Source organism: Nomascus leucogenys, chromosome 24, assembly GCF_006542625.1.
Source record: "Nomascus leucogenys isolate Asia chromosome 24, Asia_NLE_v1, whole genome shotgun sequence".
Lineage (NCBI taxonomy): Eukaryota > Metazoa > Chordata > Mammalia > Primates > Hylobatidae > Nomascus > Nomascus leucogenys.
In genome coordinates, this window is record NC_044404.1 from 2,976,819 (window position 1) to 3,003,921 (window position 27,103).

The 27,103-nt window shown below is 57.9% G+C and overlaps 1 protein-coding gene across 1 annotated transcript in view; it reads right to left on the reverse strand.

The window, feature by feature from the left end:
- CFAP74 (cilia and flagella associated protein 74) overlaps positions 1-27,103 on the reverse strand; it is a 79,205-nt gene that overhangs the window by 34,192 nt on the left and 17,910 nt on the right. Inside the window, exons 6-16 of the mRNA XM_030805524.1 lie at positions 26,781-26,885; positions 15,975-16,148; positions 14,878-14,988; positions 13,787-13,889; positions 12,857-13,014; positions 10,498-10,699; positions 7,873-8,028; positions 6,162-6,335; positions 4,944-5,062; positions 1,155-1,221; positions 310-399 (exon numbers count right to left, since the gene is read on the reverse strand). Of these exons, the coding sequence (XP_030661384.1) occupies positions 310-399; positions 1,155-1,221; positions 4,944-5,062; positions 6,162-6,335; positions 7,873-8,028; positions 10,498-10,699; positions 12,857-13,014; positions 13,787-13,889; positions 14,878-14,988; positions 15,975-16,148; positions 26,781-26,885 (1,459 nt within the window). The remainder of the gene's footprint in view (positions 1-309; positions 400-1,154; positions 1,222-4,943; positions 5,063-6,161; positions 6,336-7,872; positions 8,029-10,497; positions 10,700-12,856; positions 13,015-13,786; positions 13,890-14,877; positions 14,989-15,974; positions 16,149-26,780; positions 26,886-27,103) is intronic.

Genomic DNA, 27,103 nt, shown 5'->3' on the forward strand with positions numbered 1-27,103 from the left:
AACCTTCTCAGATGAATGTTAAGGTTTCCTCTGAGCCACGGGCCCTGCAGTCTGGGCTCCACACAGAGCAGGGTTTGTCTCATTTTTCCAGCGCTGGTCCGAGTGCCCCACGTTTGAGACCCCCACCCAAGGTCTGGCTCAGGCCCACCTGAGCTGCTGTTGGAAGAAGGGGCTCAGCCCCTGGTGGAGATTGGAGCTTCCACCTGGTCCCCACCCTACCTGCACCTCCTCCCAGGAGATGCCATCCCCCACTGGGGTTCCCAGCCAGGATGCCCCGAGAAATGCTGGCTCGGACGCCTTTGAACTTACTGAACATTTCTTTGTTGAACATTTCAATGGAACTGAAAACTCGCCCGTCTGAGCCAAAAATGAGATATTTCCTTCTAGATCCTTGTTTATCTAAAAAATAAAACAACCCCTACCACAATAAACCTCTGTAATTTTTGTGTGTTTTCTTTGTGTATTTTTGGACAGGGTCTGGCTCTGTTGGCCAGGCTGGGGTGCAGTGGCACCTTCTTGACTCACTGCAACCGCCCTCCACCCGCCCCCACCTGGGGTTCAAGCGATCCTCCCACCTCAGCCTCTCGACTAGCTGGGATTACAGACATGCGCCACCATACCTGGCTAATTGTATTTTTTGTAGAGACGGGGTCTCGCCATGTTGCCCAGGCTGGTCTTGAACTTCTGGGCTCAAGTGACCCTCCCGCCTTGGCCTCCCAAAGTGCTGGGATTACAGGCATAAGCCACCACACCTGGCCCTTCTGTAACTTTAGCCTGTTACACATGCCGTGGCTGCCTGGGCCAGGGCCGCCTGCCACCTGCCCAGCTCGGGTGACCCCAGGGGAAAGAGTCAGCAGAGGGCGTCTCAGGAGGGCTGGACACCAGCTTCCTGGAACATCCCAGCCCTCCCGACTTAGACCCGAGAGTGCGCGCCCTCGGCCACTAACCCAAAGGAGCTTCACTGCGGTTCTGCCCAACATTCAGGAATATGTTGAGTGTATTTTTGGAAATAAAACAGCAAAACGGGCCTGCACGATCCTCACTGAGAGGCCAAGTGCATCCTTCCCCCATCATGTTCTGCGCCACCATGCCCCATCACAGACTCCACCCACCACCACCTCTCCTTCGAGAGAGAACGGGCCCCTTTGACTCACCATGGGCTTGAAGGTGACAAGCGCTTCGCAGGACATTCCGGCTGACAGGCGGCCAGGGGGGTCAAAGCTGCAGGACATGACCCATAGCACACGGGGGTTAGTGTTGCGGAGGGCAAATGCTCGCCTCACCACCCACAGCACAGTCAGGCTGGGCCTCCTGGCCTCCTCCCCATCCCAGCTCTGGCCCCCTGCCCAGCCGCCTTCACCCGGGGGAGTGCTGGATCTGCTGCATTCCCTGCTGCCCCCAGTACCTGGCAGGCAGGGGACGCTCCAGTGTGTGTGAACGTTTGTGGAGTGACGGAGTTAATCCATGAAGGCGTGAGGCAAGTCCCCAGGCCAACTGCTAGGAAATGGACCCCGTGGGTCGGAGAGGGCCACAGTTCCCCTGGGCACAGGTGCCAGGCCTGGACCAGGGCTCTAGGGCTTTGATACCAATATGGGGCCAGAGGGCTGTGGGCAGGAGCCAGGAAGAGAGCTGGAACTGGGAGCCCTGAGGCAGCTGGGACCCTCGGGACCCTCTCAGCCCCTTTCAGGGAAAGAACCAGAAAAATAGCCCCTACTGCACACGCCACTTGAGGGAGCTGGTCTGCCTTGGCCCAGGTCAGGGTGAGGGAGCATCTCCCCAAGGAATTCCTGACACCAGGCTGATTTCACAAGGTTGGATTTTACCTAATGTGCTTGGTTTAGAAATGCACAAGCTAAAATTTTAATGTAAAATGTGTCCCTGGCTGGCAATGTTCCCACGGCACCAGCAGAAGCAAACCCAAAGCTCCTCCGACTGGGAGGGAAATGCTTTGATGCCGACTGCACAGAGCCCGGGACGGAGCCACCAGGGAGAGGAGCAGAATCCAAGAGGGTGGATGCGCGTGCCTCGCATAAACCAGCAGCAGAGTGCAGGGCCCAGCTCCAAACCCTTCAGACGACAGACGTGTGGAGTGGAGATGTTAGAGGACGTATAGATAAAATGGTTAGAGACAGAAATAGAGAATTCCAGACGTGAGAAAAGAACAAGACACTGTCAAGAAATGCAGGCTCATCCAAAACAGAACTTGGCATTTTTAGAAATGAGAGACAGGGCAGCTGAGTAAGAAACGTACTGAGCAATTTCAACCGTTGATTAGCAGCACTAAGGGGACAAGTGGTGAACCGAGCGGCACCTAGAGCACCACCCAATGTGAAAAAGAGACAAGAAACTTCCAACCTGACAGGGAGGTTTCAAACGGAGGAGCAGGAGGGCAGAGCCGGAGAATGAATGGGGGAGGGGCGATGCCTGGGGAGCTGGGGCTGAGAAGTTCCCAAAACTGTTCAAAGATCCGAATCTTCAGATTCAACAGCAGAAGGAGGTCTAAGAAAAATCAGCCCACACCAGACGCACAGCAGAGCTGCGGGACGTTAAGGATGAGAGAATCTCAGAGCAAGCAGGTGGAAAGCCAGGTATCCTCCAAAAAAACCAGCACCTGGACCGAGGCCACCTCCTACTCCAGCAACAAGAGGCAGAGGGCAGGAGAGTCGTGGCCTCAATCTGTTGAGTGAAAATAACCGTCCATAAGAAGTTCTCATCCCAGCGTGGAGAGGGGTGCCTCGGTGAGAGCACAGCGACCACCTAAACCCACCTCTGCACGCACCCTCCAGAAGCCACATAGATCAATGAGAGAAACAGGCGGGCTGCAGAAATCCCATGCCTTCAGCATGACTAGAGGATAAGAACCCCCCAGACTTAAAATTAACCATAAGGTGAAAAGTAAACACCAACCTCCAGCATGCATTCTCCATGCCCCCCTTCACAGAGAGCTACGCGGGTCTGAAAAACTGCAGGGAAGAGAGGAAGGAGATGGGAACAAAGACCCTAAGGCTGACCTAAAATCAGCTCCCCAAAGAGAACATCACAGCCTCCACAAGTATACCAAGTCCCAGTGAGTCAGTGCTGATCTCAGGGAGGGGCCATCAGAGCCCACGCACCCCTGGGGGCAGCCTCAGGAAGACGCCTGGTGGGAGAAAAGGAGTCCCCTCTGAAGCCTGGGCAGCAAGCGGGGAATTAGGATCCTGCCCTTGCTGACCCTCATTTGAGAAGCTGCACTTCACAATGCTCGCAGGAGTGGAAACTCCTGAACTGGGAATCTGAAAGCCATCCTGGACCTACAAACCTGTCCACAAAGAGAAAACTGGCAGGAAGCAGGAAGCAGAAGAGAAAGAACTTTCCTAAAAATAAAGTAAGTTAGGCTGGGTGCTGTGGCTCACGCCTGTAATCCCAGCACTTTGGGAGGCTGAGGCAGGTGGATCACCTGAGGTCAGGAGTTCATGACCAGCCTGGCCAACATGGTGAAACCCCGTCTCTAGTAAAATACAAAAAATTAGCCGGACGTGGTGGCGGGCGCCTGTTATCCGAGCTACTCAGGAGGCTGAGGCAGAAGAATCTCTCCTCAGGAGGAGGAGGTTGCAGTGAGCAGAGATTGTGCTATTGCACTCCAGCCTGGGCAACAAGAGTGAAACTCCATCTCAAAAAAAAAAAAAAAGTAAGTTACTAAGGAACAGAAGAAAAGAGAAACATTGCAGAAAACATGGAAAAGGCCGTCAGAGGGAAAAATGAAAAATAAAATAGAAAAGAAGAAAGTGGGCCAGGCACAAGGGCTCACACCTGTAATCCCAGCACTTGGGGAGGCCGAGGCAGGTGGATCACTTGAGTGCAGGAGTTTGAGACCAGCCTGGGAAACACAGTGAAACCCTGTCTCTACAAAAAATAGAAAAATTAGCCAGGCTTGGTGGCTCACAATTGTGGTCTCAGTTACTCAAGAGGCTGATTGAGGCAGGAGGATTGCTGGAGCCTGGGAAATTGAGGCTGCAGTGATCTGAGATCATGCCACTGCACTCCAGTCTGGGTGACAGAGCAAGACCCTGTCCGAAACCAAACAGACCAGACCAGACCAGACCAGACCAGACCAAACCAAACCAAACCAAACGGAAAGCAGAAAGCATTAAAGGCAACCAGAAGGAAAACAGTAGACACCAAAGACCAGCAAGGAGGATCCAAAATACAGGTAAGCGGAGTCTGCAAGGAAGCAAATGGAAACATTGTTACAGAGTGAAAGCACAACGGTAATTCAAGGAAGCAGTGCTGAAATGAAGACAGCTTTCACCTTGACACTAAAAACGCTGGCTAATTGCCAGGGAAAACTTATCAGAATGGTCAACATCAAAACATAACAATACAAAAGGAAACTCTGGCCAGGCGTGGTGGCTCATGCCTGTAATCCCAGTACTTTGGGAGGCCAAGACAGGTGGATCGCCTGAGGTCAGGAGTTCGAGACCAGCCTGGGCAACATGGTAAAACTCGGTCTCTACTACAAAGATAAAAATTAGCCAGGCGTAGTGGCAGGTGCTTGTAATCCCAGCTACTGGGGAGGCTGAGGTAGGAGAATCTCTTGAATCCAGGGGGTGGAGGTTGTAGTGAGCCGAGACTGTGCCATTGCACTCCAGCTTGGGTGACAGAGCAAGACTCCATCTCAAAAAAACAAACAAACAAAAAAAAGCAACAAAACAAAACAAAGAAAAACAAAAGGAAACGGGCAGCCAGGCAAAAGCTCCAGCCATTCGTGAAGGGAAATGGGCTTGGTCTCGGACGACTTTGACACAAGAAGACAGAGGAGCCCCCTCTACAAAATCTTCGTGAAAATCGGACCTGAGGGCTTATGCCCAGACACAGCCTGTTGCAGCCGTTCTGAACATGAAGGGACCTATGAACCACCTGCTGTGCCTGCACCGCGTCCCTCCCTGTCTGAGCCGTCCTCTTACTCAACGTGGATGAAGTCCCGGAGGTGCTCCTCCACGCCCACCAGCTTGCAGTAGTTGATCGTGTAGGTGGTGTTTACCAACGTGATCTTTTTCTTGTACACTTTGCCAATATCAAAGTCCTGGGAAAGCCCAAGGTAGCAGCTTCAGAGCGGGTCAGAGGGGGCTGTGCTGTGAGCACAGAGGCAGCTTTGCCTCAAGGTAACCACTGGTGAGCATTTGCCAACCAGGGAGAGGTTCCCAGGGAACAATTTCCAGGTTTCTCCCAGAATTGAGAAGCCCCCTGGGGTGCATGAAGGACAGGGTGTGGGGGAACCTGTCTCCGAGGTTTCTCCCAGAATCGAGAAGGCCCCTGCGGTGCATGAAGGACAGGTCTGGGGGTGGAACCTGTCTCATAAGAGCCTTCAACACTTGAGGCAGGACGGGACTTGTTGGGGCCTGCAGGTGGGAGCGAGAGAGAAGGCTCAGACATTGTGGGTTCCAAGGCAGGTCCCTGACTCCATGGATGGACTTGAGCTGGGGTAAAATACAGGAGCCCACAGGCCGCTCTGTCTTGCAGAGTTTGGCAGAGGCGTCCAGGCACCAACCTCAGCCTCGCATGTTCCCACCCTGTCCCTGCTACATCCCTGTCCCGAGGCTCAGGGGCCCCCCTCTGCCCCAAGTGGCACAGGGCTTTCGGGGTCACGGCACCCCCATTGCTCAGGATTTGCCCGTCAGACTGGCGTCTAGCCCTCCATGGAGATGGGGCCCTCTCCCTCCACCTCCTGGGAGAGAAGGTCCACACCTGGGCCTGTGCCTCCTGGGGAAGCCCCTGGGTTTTCCAGCGTTAAAAAGCAAAAGGCAGGCCGGGTGCAGTGGCTCATGCCTGTAATCCCAGCACTTTGGGAGGCCGAGGCGGGTGGATCGCCTGAGGTCAGGAGGTCGAGACCAGCCTGGCCAACACGGTGAAACCCCATCTCTACTAAAAACACAAAAATTAGCCGGGCATGGCGGCAGGCGCCTGTAATCCCTGCTACTCGGGAGGCTGAGGCAGGAGAATCGCTTGAACCCAGGAGGCGGAGGTTGCAGTGACTCGAGATTGTGCCATTGCACTCCAGCCTGGGCAACAGAGTGAGACTCCATCTCAAAAAAAAAAAAAAAAAAGCAAAAGGCACCAGGGCTTGGGCTGCGGCGGGGCTCCCCTGCTGTCCCCTGCTGTTCCTGGCCCAGCTGTGGGCTCACCTTGAAGTGGAGGAGCTCCGGCCTGCTGTGGAAGGGGCGGCCCTGGAACTCACGCCCCAACACCACCTGCTTGTGGACCACCCTGCCCCGCAGTCGCTCCACCGTGCGCGCCAGGATGTCCTTGTCCATCTTTGTCCCGCCCACGGGCTTTCGGTCCATGTCCTCCTTGGGCACCTGGGGGTCACAGAAACAGAGTCTGGGGCTGTTAGTGGCTCCACCTGGGTGGCGCTGGTAGCAGCTCAGAGGCGAGGGTAGCGGTTAGCAGAGCACGGACAGCCCAGCCCCATCAGCTGCCACCAGCGCCGGCGCTGGGAAGAGCCCCGTGGCCCGGGGAGTTGCTCTGAGTCACTCAGAAAGGCCCCGATGGGCGGATCACGAGGTCAGGAGATCGAGACCATGGTGAAACCCCGTCTCTACTAAAAAATACAAAAAATTAGCCCGGCGTGGTGGCGGGCGCCTGTAGTCCCAGCTACTCGGGAGGCTGAGGCAGGAGAATGGCGTGAACCTGGCAGGCGGAGCTTGCAGTGAGCCGAGATTGCGCCACTACACTCTAGCCTGGGCGACAGAGCGAGACTCCATCTCAAAAAAAAAAAAAAGAAAGGCCCCGATGGACCCACGGACTTTCTGCTCCATTGACGAGGCAGGGAGCCCTCACTTCTGAAAACAGGAAACCAGGAAACAAAAGCAGACAGCTCCAGATTCAGGTGGATTTCTGGGAAATGATGTGGGGGGGAGCTTTCCAGATTGTTAAATCAGGACAAGAGGAAGGTTCTAAAAGGTTCTGCAGGAAGCAGTTTTCTCGAGCGGGCAGTGTCAGCACACGCAGGGCTTTCTCAGATGAAAAGCCGCTTCCCTGGCCAACGCCAGCAACCAGGAAGATCAGAACCGGAGTCCTGAACTGTCCCTTCAGAAGCTGCATGGACTCTGCCTGGGCTGTGGGCTGCCCCTGCTGGTGCCCATGCCCAGCAGCCAGGCAGCCTCCTCCCTGGCTTCCTGGGGTGGGGGCCACTTGGGACCCTCCTCTTGTCCAGAGGCAGCCTTCTCCCTTGGGAGTCCCCAGTGTGTGGGTGGTGGCTCTGCCTGGCCTGTCTTGTTCACCACCCTGGTCAGCCAGGCATCCCCAGAACCAGCAGAACCAGGTGGCTTTTGCCCTGACAGTAGAGGTGGCCAATGCTTACAGAAACTGGGCGGCGGGCGTTGCCCTCCCACGTGGGACAGGGCCACAGCCTGAGCCACGCTGCTGCAGAGACTGTGTCTTGCTGTGCCTGCTCTTTCAGAGGCGGAAGGACCCCAGCGCCAGATGGGGCATGTTTCTTACAAAAGGCCATCAAAGAAAGTTTGCACGCTTCTTCTAGAAAGATGCTTCTCCAACAGTACACAGAGTAGCTCAGAGTCATTCCCTCAGCCTTTCAGCCTTAGAGCCCCACCGTCCCTCCCTGTTACACCACGGTGACCGAGCTGTCTGTCAGGGGGAGCTTGGGGTCGTCGAACACGTGTGGTGCCCTCCAGGCTCCGAGAAGAGGGAAAGGCATGAGTGTGGAGAGGGAGGCGGGGGGCATCAACATGCAGGAGGGGGTGGCGGGAGATGTCAGGCACAGCCAGGAGAAGCCTCAGAGCAGCTGGTGTGGCTGGGGCAGGCGTGGGAGGTGGCCAGCTGGCGACAGAGGGCCAGGGTCCATCTGCAAGGGTCTAAAGGAGCAGGAGCTGGTACCTGGTATGGCTTGTAGTCTTCATTCCAAAGCCCAGAGATCTCGGGCTCAGCTAATGTTTCCTCCTCTGAGCTGGCGCCGGGGTCCCCCTGGATGAGCTCACTGGAGACGACTTCCACCAACCGAGAGGGCCCAGGGCCTGCAGCAGCCTCATAGTCCTGCAGTCGGGGAGAGGAACATCGCGAAGACACGCTCATGACGGAGAACAGGGAAGAGAAACTCGGCCCAGCCCCCGCCGGTATGGCCTGCTGCCGGCCCCTGTTCTTCTGCCTCACGTACTCTGCATGGAGATAGCGGTGCACACGGTTTTGTAACTTTTTCTACTGAAATATAAGTATTTTAATAAATTATTAAATATTTTTCTACAATGCTCAGAAGAGTCTGCAAAATATTTCCTTTGATAGGAAAATGTTCTGATTCATGGACTGGAATCCTTGGCGCCGATCCTCAGGCACTCATCTGTTCTCATTTTTGTTTTTTTGTTTTTTTTTGAGATGCAGTCTTGCACTGTCACCTGGGCTGGAGTGTAGCGGCGCGATCTCAGCTCACTGCAACTTCTATCTCCCGGGTTCACGTGATTCTCCTGCTTCAGTCTCCCGAGTAGCTGGGATTGCAGGCGCCTGCCGCCACACCCAGCTATTTTTTTTGTATTTTTAGTAGAGACAGGGTTTCACTATGTTGGCCAGGCTGGTCTCGAACTCTTGATCTCATGATCCACTCTCCCTAGCCTCCCAAAGTGCTTGGGATTACAGGTGTGAGCCACCGCGCCTGGCCCAGTTCTCATTTCTGTGGATATAAGCCATGCCCGGGAAAAGCCCCAGGCTGACCCTGGGAGGATGGCTGTGGTGGTTTCCTCAGAATGAGTTTGGAGACTGAGCCTTGCCCATCTGCTCTGGCTCTGTCCCAGGCCTGCCGGAGAAAGGGGAACTGAGCCGGGTGGACAGGGTTCTTCTTCCTGGGGACCGTTTTATGGAGCGACAGACAGGAAGTCTGGACGGGGCCAGCACATTGCTGTCTACCATGACCTGCGCAGTGATACAGGTGGTGCCGCAGAAAATCACGGGGAGCAGCTCACGGGTGGGGGTGCAGGCAGGGGAGGCTTCTCTGGAGCGAGGAGGCACAGCAGGGTGCTCCCGGCAGAGGGATTGACAGATGCAAAGTCCCCAGCGTGAGACGGGCAGTGAGGGGTGGATGGGGCAGAGGCTCGGCCCGGGCATTGGGAGCCTGGGGAGCAGGAAAGGACCTTCTCTGGTGCCCTGAGGGGCACCGCAGAGACCCTGCAGAGGCCAAAGCTGAGGCAACCCAAGGCTTGCTCTTTCCCAGCAGGGCATCTGTTGGAGCAGTGACCTTGACCTTCAAGTTTGGGGTACACAAGGGCAGAGACTGCAACACTGTACCAGACTCAGGAGAGGACCATCGTCCCTACCCCACACCTTTAGGGAAAGGTAAACTAGAAATACATTCTCCCAACTGAAGCCAGTTGCCTGCAGCAGCAGTAGACACCAAGCAAGCCCTGGATGTGAGTGCATGAGTGAGTGAGTGAGTGAATGAGTGAATGAATGAGTGAGTGCATCAGTGAGGGAGTGAATGAATGAGTCAATGAGTGAATGATGAGTGAGTGAATGAGTGAGTGAATGAGTGAATGATGAGTGAGTGAATGAGTGAATGAATTATGAGTGAATGAATGAGTGAATGAGTGAGTGAATGATGAGTGAATGAGTGAATGAATGAATGATGACTGAGTGAATGAGTGAATGAATGAGTGAATGAGCGAATGAACGATGAGTGAATGAGTGAATGAATGATGAGTGAGTGAATGAGTGAATGATGAGTCAATGAGTGAATGAGCAAATGAGTGAATGAGTGAATGAATGATGAGTGAATGACTGAATGAATGAATGAGTGAATGATGAGTGAATGATGAGTGAGTGAATGAGTGAATGAATGATGAGTGAGTGAATGAATGAATGATGAGTGAGTGAGTGAATGAGTGAATGAATGATGATGAGTGAATGAATGAATGAGTGAATGAGTGAATGAATGAATGAGTGAATGAGTGAATGAATGGTGAGTGAATGAATGAGTGAATGATGAGTGAGTGACTGAGTGAATGAGTGAATGAGTGAGTGAATGAATGAATAAAGAATGAGTGAGTGAATGAATAAAGGATGAGAGAGCGAATGAATGAGTGACAGGAAAGCTGTCCTCTGGGTGCTATCAGGAGTGCTTTGTAGCAGGGTGATCCCAGGCATGTGGTCTGAACGGCTGTGCACATCTCCCTGGCAGGCAGCTGACCCAGCTCTCTATAGGGCCAGGCAAGGTGGTCCCAGCCTGGTGGGCAGCAACACTGCTGGGGGTGACGCAGGGTCTGGAGGGGACACTGAGACCAGGACACTGGAGCCTTGCTGGGGATGCTGCGGCCATGGGCCTCTCTCATGTGGTGGGTCCGTGGGTCTTGTCCCCTTGTCCTTGAGCTGAGTGGCGGCCACTCAGCGGGCTCAGCAACCCCCTGCAGGTGGCCATGGTGCTGAGGTCCTCAGAGGATGTCTCATCACATCTGTGCCCTGAAGCCCCCCCTGCCCTCCACAGGTGTGCAGCTTCTGTCTACAGGAAGGTGTTTTGCTCACCAGTGTGTACATGTTGGTTGGGACTGTGGTCTTCTCCTCGCAAAAGTCAGAAATGTAGTTCCAGGTCCTGTCCCTCAGGGTCGGCCGGTGCCTGGCTCTGGTGGGGGGACGCTGTTTCTTCCTCTTTTCCTCCTCAGCCTCCTCTTTCAGAATCCGACTGACGATCTCCTGCTTTCTGAGCTTCTGCTCCTCCTCAAAGGCCCTGCACGGAGTCGCTTCTCAGATGAGTGTGAGAGGCCCCCTGCCTCCACCTTGCCCCAGGTGAGACGGTGCTGGCGGCCCCTCCCTAGCGCCCTCCTGGGGGCTCCCTCCTGCCCAGCAGCCCCAGGTGAGACAGTGCCTGACGGCCCCTCCCTAGCGCCCTCCTGGGGGCTCCCTCCTGCCCAGCAGCCCCAGGTGAGACAGTGCCCAGCGGCCCATCCCTAGCGCCCTCCTGGGGGCTCCATCCTGCCCAGCAGGGCTCTTGGGGTGGGAACTTCCTGGTCCTGGGGCTAAATACAATATCCAGTGGGGAGCAGATGGGCAGCGGCCAAGCCAGAGGTTCCAGGCTTAAACCCCAGCCCTGACCAGCCCTGCCCTGCCCAGCCCTGCCCAGCCCTGCCCAGCCCAGCCCTGTTCAGCCCAGCCCTGCCCAGCCCAGCCTAGCCCTGCCCAGACCTTCCCTGCCCAACCCAGCCCTGCCCTGCCCTGTCCAGCCCTGCCCTGCCCAGCCCAGACCTTCCCAGCCCAGCCCTGCTGTGCCCAGCCCTGCCCAGCCCTGCCTTGCCCAGCCCTGCCCTGCCCAGCCCAGCCCTGCCCAGCCCAGCCCAGCCCTGCCAAGCTCAGTCCTGCCCAGCCCTGCCCAGTCCAGCCTTGCCCAGCTTAGCTCTGCCCTGCCCAGCCCAGCCCAGCCCATCCCTTCCAAGCCCAGTCCTGTCTAGCCCTGTCCAGTCCAGCCCTGCCCAGCCTAGCCCTGCCCAGCCCTGCCCACTTAGCAGCCCAGTCCTGCCCAGCCCTGCCCAGCCAGCCCAGCCCTGCCTACTTAGCAGCCCAGTCCTGCCCAGCCCTGCCCAGCCCAGCCCTGTCCACTTAGCAGCCAGTTCTGCCCAGTCCTGCCTAGCCCTGCCTGGCCCAGCCTTGCCCACTTAGCAGCCCAGTCCTGCCCAGCCCTGCCCGGCCCAGCCCTGCCCACTTAGCAGCCCAGTCCCCCAGCAGCCTTGGCTGCCCCAAGGGCTTCTTCCCAGCCCTTGTTTCTAGGCTGGCGTGGGGCTGCCACTGAGGGTAGCACCAGGGCTGAAGACGTTCATCCACTCACTGCAGCCACACTTCCCCGGTGCCTCCTACATGCCAGGCCTGCGCCAGGCTAAGGGATGTGTAGGTGGTGAAGCCACTGCCAGGACCCCCCCGTCAGGTGGGCAGGCTGATGGGTGCTGGAGAACTCTGATCGTGACTCAGGGGGGTGGGGAGGACACACTCAGGGCTCTGTGGCACCCAGAGGAGGATGCCTTGCCCAGTGAGAGGGCCAGGAGCCCCCGCCCAGGCAGATTCTAAGCAGTGATTGGCCAGGGCCGTGGACAGCGGGACTGGGATGGGGAGCAACGGCCAGGCTCTCGGGATGAGGGCAGCTTCCGGCAAAACCCAGGACAGGGTGGTTTGCGTGGAGGTCACCAGGGAGCGTTATGGGCAGTGCTGGGAAAGGCGAGACTGAGTGGGAGGGAGGGGCCTTTTAGGAACCTGGCCCCAAGGGTCTGGATCTCAGGAAGCCCAGTGGGGCCCGTGGGTGGGGGGTCCGAGAGGGCAGCATGGGCCCCCATTTGGGGGAGAACAGAGAGTGAAGCCAGAAGCAATGTGTTCACCATGGGCCCAAACTGGTGAGAGGGTGGTCCGAGGGGCCAGGAGGGCCCCAAGGCCATGGCAGCAGGAAGCCAGGTGGACGGCCCTGGACAGGGAGTGAGCAAGGGCAGGCCCAGCAGCACCAGGTTCCCTGGAGGGGCCTGAAAATGTCTCCAGGCTGGAGGGGCCTGGTGCTCCCTGGAGACTTCTGGGTGGGCCAGGAAAGAGCCCGCCAGTTCCTCCTCGTGAGAAGTCAGGACAGGAGCTGGGGGCTCTCGACAGGGGCTGGGGTTTCAGAGTCTGGGAGGGGAGAAGGGGCCGAGGGTTGGGCGTGGACTGGAGTAGGGGCAGGGATGGGCAGGCTGAGTCAGGCCCAGGCAGGGAAGGGTAGCAGCCTGGAGCCCTGTTCCCGTGCCCACAGCCGCCTAAGTGGGGGCCCTGGGAGAGAGAGCAGCTTTGCTCCCTGTGAAGCTGAACCCCCTTGGCTCTCCCTGCACCCACTGACTGGGCAGGTGCCTCCCGGTGGCACCTCTGCCACCACCCTCACCTCTTCTGGGCCTCTAGTTCCTGGTGCCGGCGCTGGTGGACGAGGTGCCTGAACGCATCCCCGCCCTGGACCAGAATCGCCTTCTTCTCAGCCTGGACCCTCTGCTCTGCCAGCTCTGCCTTGGCACGGTCCCATGCTTGGAACTTCCACAGGGTGTCCTTGGAAACAGAGAGCACTGAGGTGACAGCAGCAGCACCCGCGGGCACACACACATGCTCACACCTGCACACTTGCACACATGCACACACAGGTTCATACATGCAAACCTGCACACACATACGCACACCTGCACACACGCTGACACGTGCACACACACATGCACGCCTGCACACACGTGCAAACACACATGGTCACACATGTACACACGTGCACACACATATGCAAACTTGCACACACACATGCTCACACACTGGGCCTTTGAACAGGTGTCCTTAAACCAATGTTGATGCCTGCAGATCCTGTGGGAGACCACTGGCAAATTGTCTGCACATCCCAAGCGTGGGGCTGGGTGTCCCTGCACGTCACCTGCCTGCCTCTGCCCCTCACCTCTGAGCCTTTGCAGATGCTGTTCCCACTCTTCCCTCCATTTTCCCAGCCTGAACCCCCAGCCTTGGCCCCAGGGCATGGTCTCGAGGCGCCCGGGCCCTCCATGTGTCTTGTGGGGTCACCACTGCTTCCCCAACAAGACCAGGCCCCATGGGAGCAGGGCTGGGTTGCCTGCTCCTGCCTGACTCCAGTGCCTGGCCCTGACCCACACAGAACCCGTGGCAAATCTGTGGCACAGGCTCGGGAAGCCTCCAGGGGTCACCAAGTGCGCGGGTCAGCCCTGGACGCCAGAGGACATGGGCCTGGCTCCCAAGGAGCAAGGGCCCAGGGACGGACCCCAGCAGGGCGCCGAGGGAGAGGCTGGGTGGGGCTGCGGGGGCCTACCCGGTTCGCAGAGATGCTGCCCTTCAGCGCCACCACCGCGTCCATGCGTCGCCTCATGTGCTCGTGGCACTCCATCTCCTCCTTCTTCTCTTGCTCTCGGATTCTGAGGAAGGACATTTAAACATTTTCGAGGCTCTGTTGCCCAGGCTGGTGTGCAGTGGTGCGATCACAGCTCTCTGCAGCCTCGACCTCCCAGGCTCAAGTGATCCTCCTGCCTCAGCCTCCCAAAGCGCTGGGATCACAGGCATGTGCCACCACAGACGGCCACATTTTTAACCAAGGAAGTGACACAGCGATGCCGTGTGGGGTGTAATTACAGGAGCCTCGGTGCTGTCATTTCCACCAGGAATGTGATTAATGGTGACAACACAAGAGGTAGGATGGGCAAAAGGTGCTGGCACAGAGGCCAGGCCATAATGACACGGCAGCAACATGCCCTGGAGGGCCAGGCCACGAGGACACAGCAGGAACATGCCCAGCGTGTCTCACGGGCCTCTTCTGAAAAGAAACAGCACCTCAGCACTAAAAACACACATTTATTGGGTTTTGATGATAAGGTGGTGATTCAATAATAAAATCAGGAGGCTGGGTGTGGTGGCTCACGCCTGTAATCCCAGCACTTTGGGAGGCTGAGGCGGGCAGATCACCTGAGGTCAGGAGTTTGAGACTAGCCTGGTCAACATGGTGAAACGCTGTCTCTACTAAAAATACAAAAATTAGCCAGGTGTGGTGGCTCATGCCTGTAGTCCCAGCACTTTGGGAGGCTGAGGCAGGCAGATCACCTGAGGTTAATAGTTCGAGACCAGCCTGGTCAACATGGTGAAACCCTGTCTCTACTAAAAATACAAAAATTAGCCAGGTGTGGTGGCGCACGCCTGTAGTCCCAGCTACTCAGGAGGCTGAGGCAGGAGAATCACTTGAACTCGGGAGGCAGAGCAGTGAGCCGAGATCGCACCACTGAACTCCAGCCTGGGCGACAGAGCAAGGCTCCATCTTAAATAAATAAATAATAGAATCAGGGAATTTCAAGACAAAAGCAAGTGACCCGTATTCTTGGGTTTCTCCCTAAGGACATCGGAGGGAGGCCCTACCTTCCCAGGGAGGCCTTCAGGAACCGCACGGCGACCCTGTGGTTCTTCCGGGCGTCCTCCAGCAGCTTCTGGTGCCTGAGCCCGAGCTCCTTCTGGGTGTGCAGGGACTTCCTGTGGGGACGTGGGGCCGTCAGAGGGAAACTCGGCATCACACGTCCCATCTGCCCCCAAGCCCTGCACGGCTGGAGCTCGTGTCCCAGAGATGCCGTGGGCCCTTTCACTCAGCTCTGTCTTGCACAGCCTCCCTTGGGGAGGAGCGAGGGTCCCTGGAGAGCTGATGCCATGGGCCACACAGATGTCAAACTCTTCATGCCACTGGGGCTCCAGTGCCAGGGAGCCACCAAAGGCAAGGTTTGATCTCTGCTGGGCAGGGGTCTGGGAAGACGACGGTGCGGGCACAGCAGTGCTGTGGGGAGGGAGCAGGCAGGAGCTGGGGATCTCGTGTCTGCAGCCAAGGCCTGGATTCCACAGCGGTTTGTGGCCTGGGCAGCTGAAGGGAGGTAATGAGATGGGGGAGGGGATGGAGGCCGGAAGGGGGTCCCGAGGAGATAGGCTCACACGGGTTGGGACAGCTGGCCTGATGGCCTGTGGAGCACTTGGGGACTGGCCTAGTAGGCGGCTGCCCTAGCTGAGCAGGAGACTCATGACAGAGCACATGTGGGGAACGGGCCTGAGTGCTCCGCGGCCGCGCAGGTGGGGGCCGTGGGAGGGGTGCAAAGGAGCAACCGGAGGTGGGGACGGAGCCCAGAGAATGGCCTGGCTGGGAAGAGGATGGGGCTGCCAGAGGGAAAGGGGAGGGGCAGTCTCGCTGGAGCGTGGCTTTAGTAGCCAGCCTTAGTGGCTGTATCTCAGGCCTGAGATGTGGCTGCGGCATCTCAGGAGGGCTGGGGCTCTGGGCAGGTGCAGAGGGGCGCCTGATACTTGGGAAAGACTCAAGGGCCCAGTGGAGGAGCAAGCTGGGAAGAGCAGGGAGGGGTGGAGGTGGAGCCGGACAGATGCGGAGGGTGAGGCTGAATCTGGAGACCCCTGGGGGAGAGGGCGGAGGGCCTGGCAGAAGCTGCTGGGAAGGGATGCAGGTGGACCTGGGTGCCGCTTACCTGATCCTCAGCAGCCGGTTCCGCTCCACCTTCCCCAGGGCCTCCTGCTCTCTGCAGAGCCGCTCGGCTGCGCGCACCTGAAGCCGCCGCCCCGTGGCCTCCACCTCCTCACGGTCAACTGTCCGGAAGGCCTCGAGTCGCCCCTCCTGGATCTCAATGTGCCACAAGGCGTTCCTTCAAACAAGAGGCAAAGCAGCTGGAGACGGGCCCCACGGTCATCCTGGGGTGGGGGGTTCCGGCATCGAGTTCTGACAAATCCTCCAGGCGGATGTCGAACACCCCAGATGGGTCAGCTCCCTCCTCTAGGGGCCATCTCCACTTTAAGTTGCCCAGACACTAAGGCCTGCCCTGCCTGCCTCCAACCTCAGGAAAACCACTACGGGTTCAATGCAGCCCGGCTAGAGCCTGGCCTGCACTCCCGTGTGCGACCCGCCAGCTTGCGGCCGTGTCCATTGGCTGCGGTGGGCCTGGGGCGGGCCCTGCTCAGCCTGAGGAAGGCCTTCGGGAAGGGACAGCCGTGACTCTTTGGCTGGGCTGGAGGATCCCTGGTGCGAATTGACCAGCACTCAAGACCCCACCCCTCGGTCTTCAAATGTGCCTGGGGTGGGGGCTGTGGAGCGTGGAGTCAGCCAGCCCTGCCCGGGGCCACATGTCCTGGATGACAGGGGACCTGCCTGACCCCTGGTCTTGGGCAAATTTGTCCTCGACTGTGAGTGTGGCGTCTGTGGTGGCCCTGGATGACACAGTGCCCCTTGGTTCTTGGCACAACTCAGGGAAATTTCCGGTGACTCTTTAGTTGGAGGAGTGCGTGTGCCGTGGGGGCTCAGGCTGGGAAAGTTCCTTCTGAGGATGTGGACAGTGTCCTTCTAACAGCGGCCAGGTGAGAGCCGCTGGAGAGGCGGCCTGGACAGAGACACCTGGTGGAGGGATGCAAGGAGCTGCTCCTGGAGACTGCGAACAGTTCCACCCGGAGATGCGGCTCAGGCCAGGGCTGGCTACGTGAGGATCAGAACCCTGGACAAGGTCAGATGCAGGATTTTAGCCGGCATCCTCCCTGCATTGCTGACATTCCACGCGACATGTGCCACAGCTCTGTCCTAGACACCCGTGATCATGTTAATTTCCACTTCCTCTTTCGTTAAAAGCTTTTCCTGTGGAGCGGAGTCCAGTCTCTCTCCCCACTGCAACGCCCGGGGAAGGGGTCCCACCGCCTTAGCCCTCCATGAATAAAGTCTGCTTTACATCTTTTTGAAAAAATCATGAACATATGTTGAATTGAGATACTCAATGGTTTTCTCTTTTAATGTGTTAACGTCAAGGCTTTCTAATGTTGAGCCTTTTTCGGGGCTCCTAGGATATAAACTCCAACTTGGCAAGGGAGGTGTGTCTGCGTGTCTCACACGTGGCTGGATTTCAATGTTGAATGTTTGATTTGGGGTTTTCTGATTTGCCTCCTGAGATCGGGTTCCGCTTTCCCTCTCTCGTACACCCACTTGGTTTTGGCATCGAGGATGTGTCACTGCATTTTAGAAACTGGGCATACCATGTTCTTTGTTGGGGCAATTTTAAACAGTTGGCTCCTTTCCAGGGAGCATGGGTCATTTCGGATCTCTGGCTGGCGTCCTGCCACGCAGCGCGTTCACTGCTCCCTGAGTCTGGGGGACGCCGCAGAGCTTCCACGTGTGGGTTATTTCTATTCCTTCTTCGTGTGACTCATGAAATTCTTTAATCTGAGGAGTCATGCTCCCATCAGTTCTGGAAAACGCTCAGTCATTGTTCTGCTGGCTGTTGCTTCCCCTGCCCGGTGATCAGTGCTCCAGTGGCCGTGGGAGCTAACAGCTTGCAGGGTCTCTTAGGAAAGAGGCAAGACGCTGTCCCAGATGCTGTCGTCGCCCGTTCCTGCTGCTGTAGGAAAACACCCACAACCGGGTCTTTGCAAACAACAGAATTTCATTCCTCACAGTTCTGGAGGCCGGGAAGTCCAAGGTCAAGGTGCCAGAAGCTTCAATGTCCTATGAAAGCCTGTTCCTCAAAAGTGGTGCCTGTCTGTGTCCTCACGTGGCAGAGGGACAGAAGGGCTCCCTCAAGCCCTTTTACGAGGCACTAATCGCCTCCACGAGGGCAGAGCCCCCACGGACAAATCTCCCAGAGACCCCACCTCTTCCTGCCATCACCTCCGGGGTGGATTTGGTTTGGACGTGTGTCTCCGCAGGTCTCGTGTTGAACCGGAGCCCCCAGTATTGGAGGTGGGAGGTGTTGGGGTCGTGGGGCGGCTCCCTCATGAAGGGGTGGGCCGTCTCCTTGGTGACGAGTGAGCTCACGGAAGATCTGGTTCTTTGAAAATGTGTGGCACCTCCACCCTCTTGCTTCCCTTCCCACCATGGGAGACACGGCTCCTTCCCCTTCCACCGTGATTGGAGGCTTCCTGAGGCTTCCCCAGAAGCAGATGCCAACCCGTTCTCTGTACAGCCTGCAGAACTCTGACCAATCAAACCTCTTTTCTTCTTATTTTTATTTCTTTTAAAATGAGTCTCACTCTGTCCGCCAGGCTGGAGTGCAGTGGCATGATCTCAGCTCACTGCAACCTCCACCTCCTGGGTTCAAGCGATTCTCCTGCCTCAGCCTCCTGAGTAGCTGGGATTACAGGCAAGGGCCACCATGCCCGGCTAGTTTTTGTATTTTTAGTAGAGACGGGGTTTCACCACGTTGGCCAGGCTGGTCTCAAACTCCTGACCTCAGGTGATCCGCCCACCTTGGCCTCCCAAAGTGCTGGGATTACAGGTGTGAGTCACCACGTCTGACCCAAACCTCTTTTCTTTTTTTTTGAGACAGAGTCTCGCTCTGTTGCCCAGGCTGGAGTGCAATGGTGCGGTCTCAGCTCACTGCAAGCTCCGCCTCCCGAGTTTGCGCCATTCTCCTGCCTCAGCCTCCCAAGTAGCTGGGACTACAGGTGCCCGCCAACATGACCGGCTAATTTTTTGTATTTTTTTAGTAGAAGCGGGGTTTCACCGTGTTAGCCAGGATGGTCTCAATCTCCTGACCTTGTGATCCACCCCCCTCGGCCTCCCAAAGTGCTGGGATTACAGGCGTGAGCCACCGCGCCCGGCCACCTCTTTTCTTTGTATGACCCAGTGTCAGGCATTTCTTTACAGTGACACAAAGACTGACCAACAATAGCGTTGAGTTCCAGCACACCAATTTCAGGGGCACTGGCCTTCAGAGCAGAGCAGAGGCTGATTGGGAAAGATTGGGATTTTGAGAATGGGAGCCAGGACATTTGAGGGTATCTGCACACATCTGAACGAGTGCCCCAAACCTCCAAGCCCCTCTGCGTATCCATCCACAGGGAAGCAGCCTTCCCCTCCCTCGAAGGCAGGCTCTGCTGCCTGGGGGCCCCGTAACACCTCCCTGAGGGGCTGCCAGAGCTCCTCATGACCCCCTTGCCATCCTCTCTGGCCCAGATGCTCCCAGGGGCAGGAACAAAGTCTGAACTGAGAGGAGAAGGATTCCAGAGGGGAAGAGTGTAGCCAATCTACACAGCAGGACCTGGGGGAAGGTATGTGGGAATGAATTCCAACCCTGCCAGACCTCGGAGGGAAGAGCCTGTCCGAGGCTGGCCTGGGTGTCTGATGGGACATGCCGCCAGCTCACCCACCCACCACAGACGGCTCCCGTCACAAGCTTAGCTGATCGAGGAAACCTGGACCCAAGAGTGACCTGCGCTGCAGAAAGGTAGATGCCAGAAAGTCATGCAGAAGAAGGAATCCAAATGTTTGGAGAGACAACCCGTTGGCAAGTTTGTTGTTGCTGTTGTTGAGATGGCGTCTCGCTTTGTCACCCAGGCTGGAGTGCAGTGGCGCAGTCTCAGCTCACCGCAGCCTTGACCTCCTGGGCTTAGTCAATCCTCCCACCTCAGCCTCTTGAGTAGCTGGGATTAGAGGTGCACGCCACCACGCTCAGCTAAGTTTGGTATTTTTTGTAGAGATGGGGTTTCACCATGTTCCCAGGCTGATCTCAAACCCCTGGGCTCAAGCCATCTGCCCACCTTGGCCTCCCAAAGTGTCGGGATCACAGGCATGAGCCGCTGCATCCAGCCGTTGGCGAGTGTGATGGCGAGTGTGACCACATATAGAAGACATGTTCTTCGTTGCGGCTCCAGCAAGGAGAGTCCTGTGCCCTTCGAAAGCACCGAGGTGCACTCTGGAATGTGCGGGGGCCGGGGCAGGGATGCTGCCTTTGAGGGGCTCCCCGTTGCCTTGGGGCAATGCTGGACCTGGGAGGGGTGGTGGAGCCCTGGGATGCTGCTAGGCCTGGGAGGGAGCCGGGCTGGTTCCTTGGTGGGCAGCAGGGCAGTGTGTCCCTGCGTGGATGGGTGGAAGGGGTTTGGGGCAGTGGTTAATTGATTTTGGGGTTCCTAGGGCTGAAGTAGATGGGGACCCCACTCAAGTCCAGTTTATCTGAAGAGCCAGTGTGGTCAGTTGCAGAGGTGATGATGAAGGTTGGAGGCTGGAGAGATGGGACCCGGCTGGTTTTGAAGATGGAGGAGGAACGCAGGCAGCTTTGGAGCTGGAAAAGGTGAGGACACGGATTCTCCTTGGAGGCTTCCGTGGGGGAACCAGCCCTGCTCACACCTTGACTTTAGCCCAGTGGGACCTGTGTTGGGCCAATGACCTCTAGAACTGCAAGCTCATAAATCCGCATCCTGCTGAGCTGTTAGGTTTATGGATTTGTCACTGCAGCGATGGGACACGGGTGCAGTCAGGGAAGCCTCAGAGCAGGCCGGGCCACAGCACCAGCGCCCTGCCGTGGGTCCCACGTGGCCAAGCAGGGTGCACACAAAGCTTCCTCTTCGTGCTGAGCTGGACGTGGGAAGGCGTCACGTGATGAGGCTGCGCAGAACACACGTGTGGTACTGAGCTGGGTGTGGGAAGGCGTCGCGTGACGAGGCTGTGCAGAACACGCGTGTGATCGCTCACAGCCTGAAGCAGCCTCCACCACCGAAGCAGCCTCCACCAGGCTCTGCTGCTTCATTCACGGGAGAGACCCAAAGGCTTCGGACGGCGTCTGGCAGGCAGTGGGCGCCCTCTTACCATGTGGGGAGGACAGGTGAGTGAGAGACTGTATCTAAGCCACCAACACAGATTCAGGTGCCTCGCAGCAGCCCCCCAGGCACAGGGATGGGACCCGCGCAGGCCCAGCACAGGCGCTAAGGACCGGGAGGTGGTGTGAGCAGGCAGGGTCATCTCTAGGGCCTTTTTGGGGGGTTCCTGGGACCTGCTGGCCAGGAAATGCCCGTGAGTCCACAGATGCTTCTGCCAGCCCATGGCCCCTTGCGTGCAGAGATGCTGGTCCTGGTAGAGCTGCGTGTGAGACACATGCGGCATCCCGTCTCCAAGATGATTCCAAGGACCCCCGGCTGTTCATGCCTGAAGCCCCTCCATGGGGTTTCGGGCTGGCCTGAACACCCTGAGCCCAACCCCCTGCCCAAACCATGACCCTCAGAAACCGAGACCCTCAGAAACCGAGACCATCACGCCTGCTGCCTTAGGTGGCTAAGGGCTGGGGTGGCTTGTTCTGTGGCTGCGGATGACGCACATGTTGTGGCGGCAGGGACACATGCTGGGGAAGGTTCAGGTGCTGTTCCCAGAACGCGGTTTGGGTCCCGAAGCAGCGGCCAGCCGTGTGCCTGCCACCTGTCCCAGAGCCACAGCGGAGGATTCCCGGGGCTGACGCTGGAAGCGGGGACCATGCTCTTCAAGCTGCCCCTCATGCACACCCGTGCTATTTCGTTTTTGTGCCCTCTCTGTTGGGCTTTACTGCTGGAAGCCCCGGTTCCAGAGGGAGGAGGTCTTGAAGAGAGACCCTACAACAATTCCATCGACTGGAAGTTGAAGCTGCACCCAGCCATCTGGTGCCCCTTGTGCTCCCGGGCCCAGAGACGACAAAAGGAGTCACCACATTGGCCATGGAGACGTTGACTGCGAGTGGGAGGGGGCGCTGCCTCCAATGGGACCCAGCGGGAAAATGCCTGGAACCCGGGGACCCTCGGGGGCTGGCACAGCCATTCCCAGCAGGGAAGTGAACGAACAGTGGGTACCCCCCAAGCAGGACGCTCAGCCGTGGACAGACACGGGAGCATGCAGGACACCCAGCCATGGTCACACACAGGGACACACAGGACACCTAGCCACGGACAGACACGGGGGCAAGCAGGACACCCAGCCGCGGTCACACGCAGGGACACACAGGACACCCAGCTGTGGTCACACACAGGGACACACAGGACACCCAGCTGTGGTCACACACAGGGACACACAGGACACCCAGCCGCGGTCACACGCAGGGACACACAGGACACCCAGCTGTGGTCACACACAGGGACACACAGGACACCCAGCTGTGGTCACACACAGGGACACACAGGACACCCAGCCATGGTCACATGCAGGGACACACAGGACACCCAGCTGTGGTCACACGCAGGGACACACAGGACACCCAGCTGTGGTCACACACAGGGACACACAGGACACCCAGCCGCGGTCACACGCAGGGACACACAGGACACCAGCTGTGGTCACACGCAGGGACACACAGGACACCCAGCCGTGGTCACACGCAGGGACACACAGGACACCCAGCCATGGTCACACACAGGGACACACAGGACACCCAGCCACGGACAGACACGTGGGCACACAGGACACCCAGCCGTGGTCACACGCAGGGACACACAGGACACCTAGCTGTGGACAGACACAGGGGCACGCAGGACACCCAGCCGTGGTCACACACAGGGACACACAGGACACCCAGCCACAGGCAGACACGGAGGCACACAGGACACCCAGCCGTGGTCACACGCAGGGACATGCAGGACACCCAGCCGCGGTCACACACGGGGACATGCAGGACACCCAGCCACGGACAGACACGCGGGCACACAGGACACCCAGCCGTGGTCACACGCAGGGACACACAGGACACCCAGCTGTGGACAGACACGGGGCAAGCAGGACACCCAGCCGCGGTCACACGCAGGGACACACAGGACACCCAGCTGTGGTCACACGCAGGCACACACAGGACACCCAGCTGTGGTCACACACAGGGACACATAGGACACCCAGCCACGGACAGACATGGGGGCACACAGGACATCCAGCCGTGGTCACACACAGGGACACACAGGACACCCAGCCACGGACAGACATGGGGGCACACAGGACACCCAGCCGTGGTCACACACAGGGACACACAGGACACTCAGCCACGGACAGACATGGGGGCACACAGGACACCCAGCCGTGGTCACACACAGGGACACACAGGACACTCAGCCATGGTCACACACAGGGACACACAGGACACCCAGCCATGGTCACACGCAGGGACACACAGGACACCCAGCCGTGGTCACACGCAGGGACACACAGGACACCCAGCTGTGGTCACACGCAGGGACACGCAGGACACCCAGCCACGGACAGACACGCGGGCACACAGGACACCCAGCCATGGTCACACGCAGGGACACACAGGACACCTAGCTGTGGACAGACACGGGGGCACACAGGACACCCAGCCGCGGTCACACACAGGGACACACAGGACACCCAGCCACAGGCAGACACGGAGGCACACAGGACACCCAGCCGTGGTCACACACAGGGACATGCAGGACACCCAGCCGCAGTCACACACGGGGACATGCAGGACACCCAGCCACGGACAGACACGCGGGCACACAGGACACCCAGCCGTGGTCACACACAGGGACACACAGGACCCCTAGCTGTGGACAGACATGGGGGCACACATATGCATAAGCCCTATGCATCAGGCTGCACCTGGGAGCCGGGCACCAGGGAGCGCCCTGCAAACATCTGCTGGAGTGACGTCCTAGAAAATTCAACACTGGGTGGAGAGCAGACCAGAGGCTGCCTGGTGGAGTGGGGCTGCCCACTGAAGATATGCAGGGAATGTTCCGGATGCTTTGTACTGCATGCAAATTAGACCCAGATAAAGCTGACTTAAAGGGAAGTCCACGGGCGGTCCGGCAGCAGCCAGGCCCACAGGAGGAGGGCGGCAGGTGGGCTCCGGGGGCTCAGGGCCGCCTGCGGGTAGCGATGGGGCAACTACCTGCCCGAAATGAGGATGGTGGGAGGCAGGGTTCGCACCATCAGAGAAGGGGGGTGAAAAAGACCTGCGGCTTTGGTTGCAATTGGAATTATAGATGTGAACGGGTGGTTTTCAATACAGGCAGGCAGAGCTGTGCACGTTTCCCACCTCTGTCTACTGACAGTTAAGGGGCTGGGTCCAGGCAAGGGCAGGGAAGAAGAAGGGGAACCTGAGCCTTTCACTGTGCCCGAAAATGCCCACAGAGCGACAGACATGAACGCAGGATGCGGAAGGATGCCACCACCAAACGCGAGGCGGCTGGAGCATCCAGACAAATCCTGATGGGCCGGATCATACCCGCAGGGACACAGCACTCCCAGCCTACACGGTGAGCAAACACGGAGGCGAGAACGCGCCCCTAACGGTGGAAAGCCAACTAACAGGAAGGGATGGTGGAACTGGAAAGTCACCCCTTAGAAGCCATCACAGCAGGAATTAATTCTGGCAAGAAACACGGAGGGATGCCAGCGCTCGTGTGAAAGGGGACATGGAGCAGGATTTCCCAGCCTCAAAGCTTCTGCCCACAAGCTATGCATCAGTTTCCAAGGGAACAGCGTCGCTGCACTGAAGAAGCCAGCGGCCCCACAGCAGGGCTGGCAGCCATCACGTGTCTCACAAGAGGACACCCAGGGGACTGGTCATCACCTCCAGAGGCATCGAGCACGGGCGCTATGCGGGACAGCCCCTGGCCTGCAATCCTCAGAACCGCAAGGTCCGCCTGTCACAGAAGAACTGAGGCTCCTTCTGACTGGGGGAGGTGAGGGGCCACCCTTGACACAACGCCCACATGGGCTCCAGGGACGGCTCTGGGACGCGGGGCCGAGGGGCACAGGGGGTCTTGGTGCCATTTTGCAGCTCTTCTGTAAGTTTGGAATTGTTTAAAAAAAAACAACTTTATTTATTTATTTATTTTTTGAGATGGAGTCTCCTTCTGTCACCCAAGCTGGAGTGCAGTGGCGCGATCTCGACGCACTGCCAGCTCCGCCTCCCAGGTTCACACCATTCTCCTGCCTCAGCCTCCCGAGTAGCTGGGACTACAGGTGCCCGCCACCATGCCCGGCTAATTTTTTGTATTTTTAGTAGAGATGGGGTTTCACCGTGTTAGCCAGGATGGTCTCAATCTCCTGACCTCATGATCCGCCCACCTCAGCCTCCCAAAGTGCTAGGATGACAGGCGTGAGCCACCGCGCCTGGCCTTTTTTTTTTTTTTTTTTTTTTTTTAAAGACAGAGTCTTGCTCACTCTGTCACCCAGGCTGGAGTGTGGCGGTGCAATCTTGGCTCACTGCAACCTCTGCCTCTGGGCTCCAGCGATTCTCCTGCCTCAGCCTCCCAAGTAGGTGGTATTACAGGCACGCACCACCAAGCCCAGCTAATTTTTGTATTTTTAGTAGAGACAGGGTTTCGCCATGTTGCCCAGGCTGGTCTTGAACTCCTGACCTCAGGTGATCCACCCGCCTTGGCCTCCTAAAGTGTTGGGATTATAGGCATGAGCCACTGGGCCCAGCCCAAAATTTTTTTTTTTTTTTTTTTTTTTAAAGAAGTGGACAATCACAGCAACCTAGTAAAGTGAGGCCTTCTGGGGTTCATTAGCCCTGTGAAGCCCCCCGCCCTGGTGCAGGTGCTGCTGAGCAGCGAGAGGGGCACGACAGAGCCAGTTGTCAAAGGAGGGCCGCAGGGGACAGTGCTCTCCTGCACGCTCAGCTGCAGCTGGGTTCAGCGTCCTCCCCCGCACCCCTCCCGCTGCCCACACAGGTGGGGCCACGGTGCAGGGCACTGGACACCAGCTTGGGTCGTGACTATATCACAGCGAGCGTGGGTCAGAGACTGGGCCAGAAACTGCATCACAGCGAGCGTGGGTCAGAGACTGGGTCTTGACTACATCACAATGAGTGCAGGTCAGAGACTGGGTCAAAGCCCAGTGGTGTCTTCAGTGGGGTGAGGCTGAGATGTTAGGTTGCATGAGGGCTGGTGGCATGGGCACTCTTGGGGGCGGGGTGGCCTGAGGCCCACACTCAGCCCTCTCTGTGCCCCCTGCCCTGCCCAGGCTGGAAAGCTTAGGTCATCCTGGGCACGTGCAGGGTCAGTGCTGTGGACGTCATGGACCTGGCTGCAGCTCCAGGGGCTGGGGGCTGTGTGGTTCGGGAGTCCTACTTGAGGTCAACTCAGGGTCCCCTCAGTCGCTCTGAGCAATTCGTGCACCTTCCCAAACCCCTTCTTGCCAAACTCGCCAAACGCAACTCGACGCATCCAACCCAGCTCCACAGGAAAGCATTTAGGACGAGGCAGCTGTCTCTCTCCTGGGTTTTGAAACCCAGCTCGCTGTTCTTTGGAAGCACAAAGCATGAGAAACAAGGAAAGAGGAAAAAGAACCTGATTTTGGAGTTCCTAGGAACATAAACAAACCCAGAGAAACTGAAAAAGGTGACGTGAAGACTAATCCTTCCAACCACTGCATTCGCCGAGTCCCCTTTCCACTTCCCACAGTTTGCCGGTCAGGTGCAAAGCTCCCCAGATCTTGCTCTCTGCCCCTAGATGGGAAGGACCCGCGCCGTTCTGGGGCCTGCCTGCTGCCAGTCCCGGCTCCACACCCGCCTGCTGCCAGTCCTGGCTGCACACCGACTCACTCTCTCTCCTTCAGCACGGCCTCAATCCTCGACTGCAGGTCTCTCTCGTTCTCCAGCTCTGCAAACAGGCGTCTGGACACGGCCCGGAGACGGCCCACGGCAGCACTGCAGAGGCGAAGGGACAGGCCAGGTGTATGTCAGGCCTCAGTCACCCAGGGGCCATTCAGGTTCACCGGGCACTCCCTGGCCTCCTCTCCCTCAGGAGGGAAATCTTGGCACTGGGCCACCTAGCTGGTGGAGTGTGGGGCTGGCGGGAGGCTCTCCACATGCCCACTTTCCGCTGCGCAGGCAGTGCCCACATGGCCCAGCCCCAGGGGGAGTGA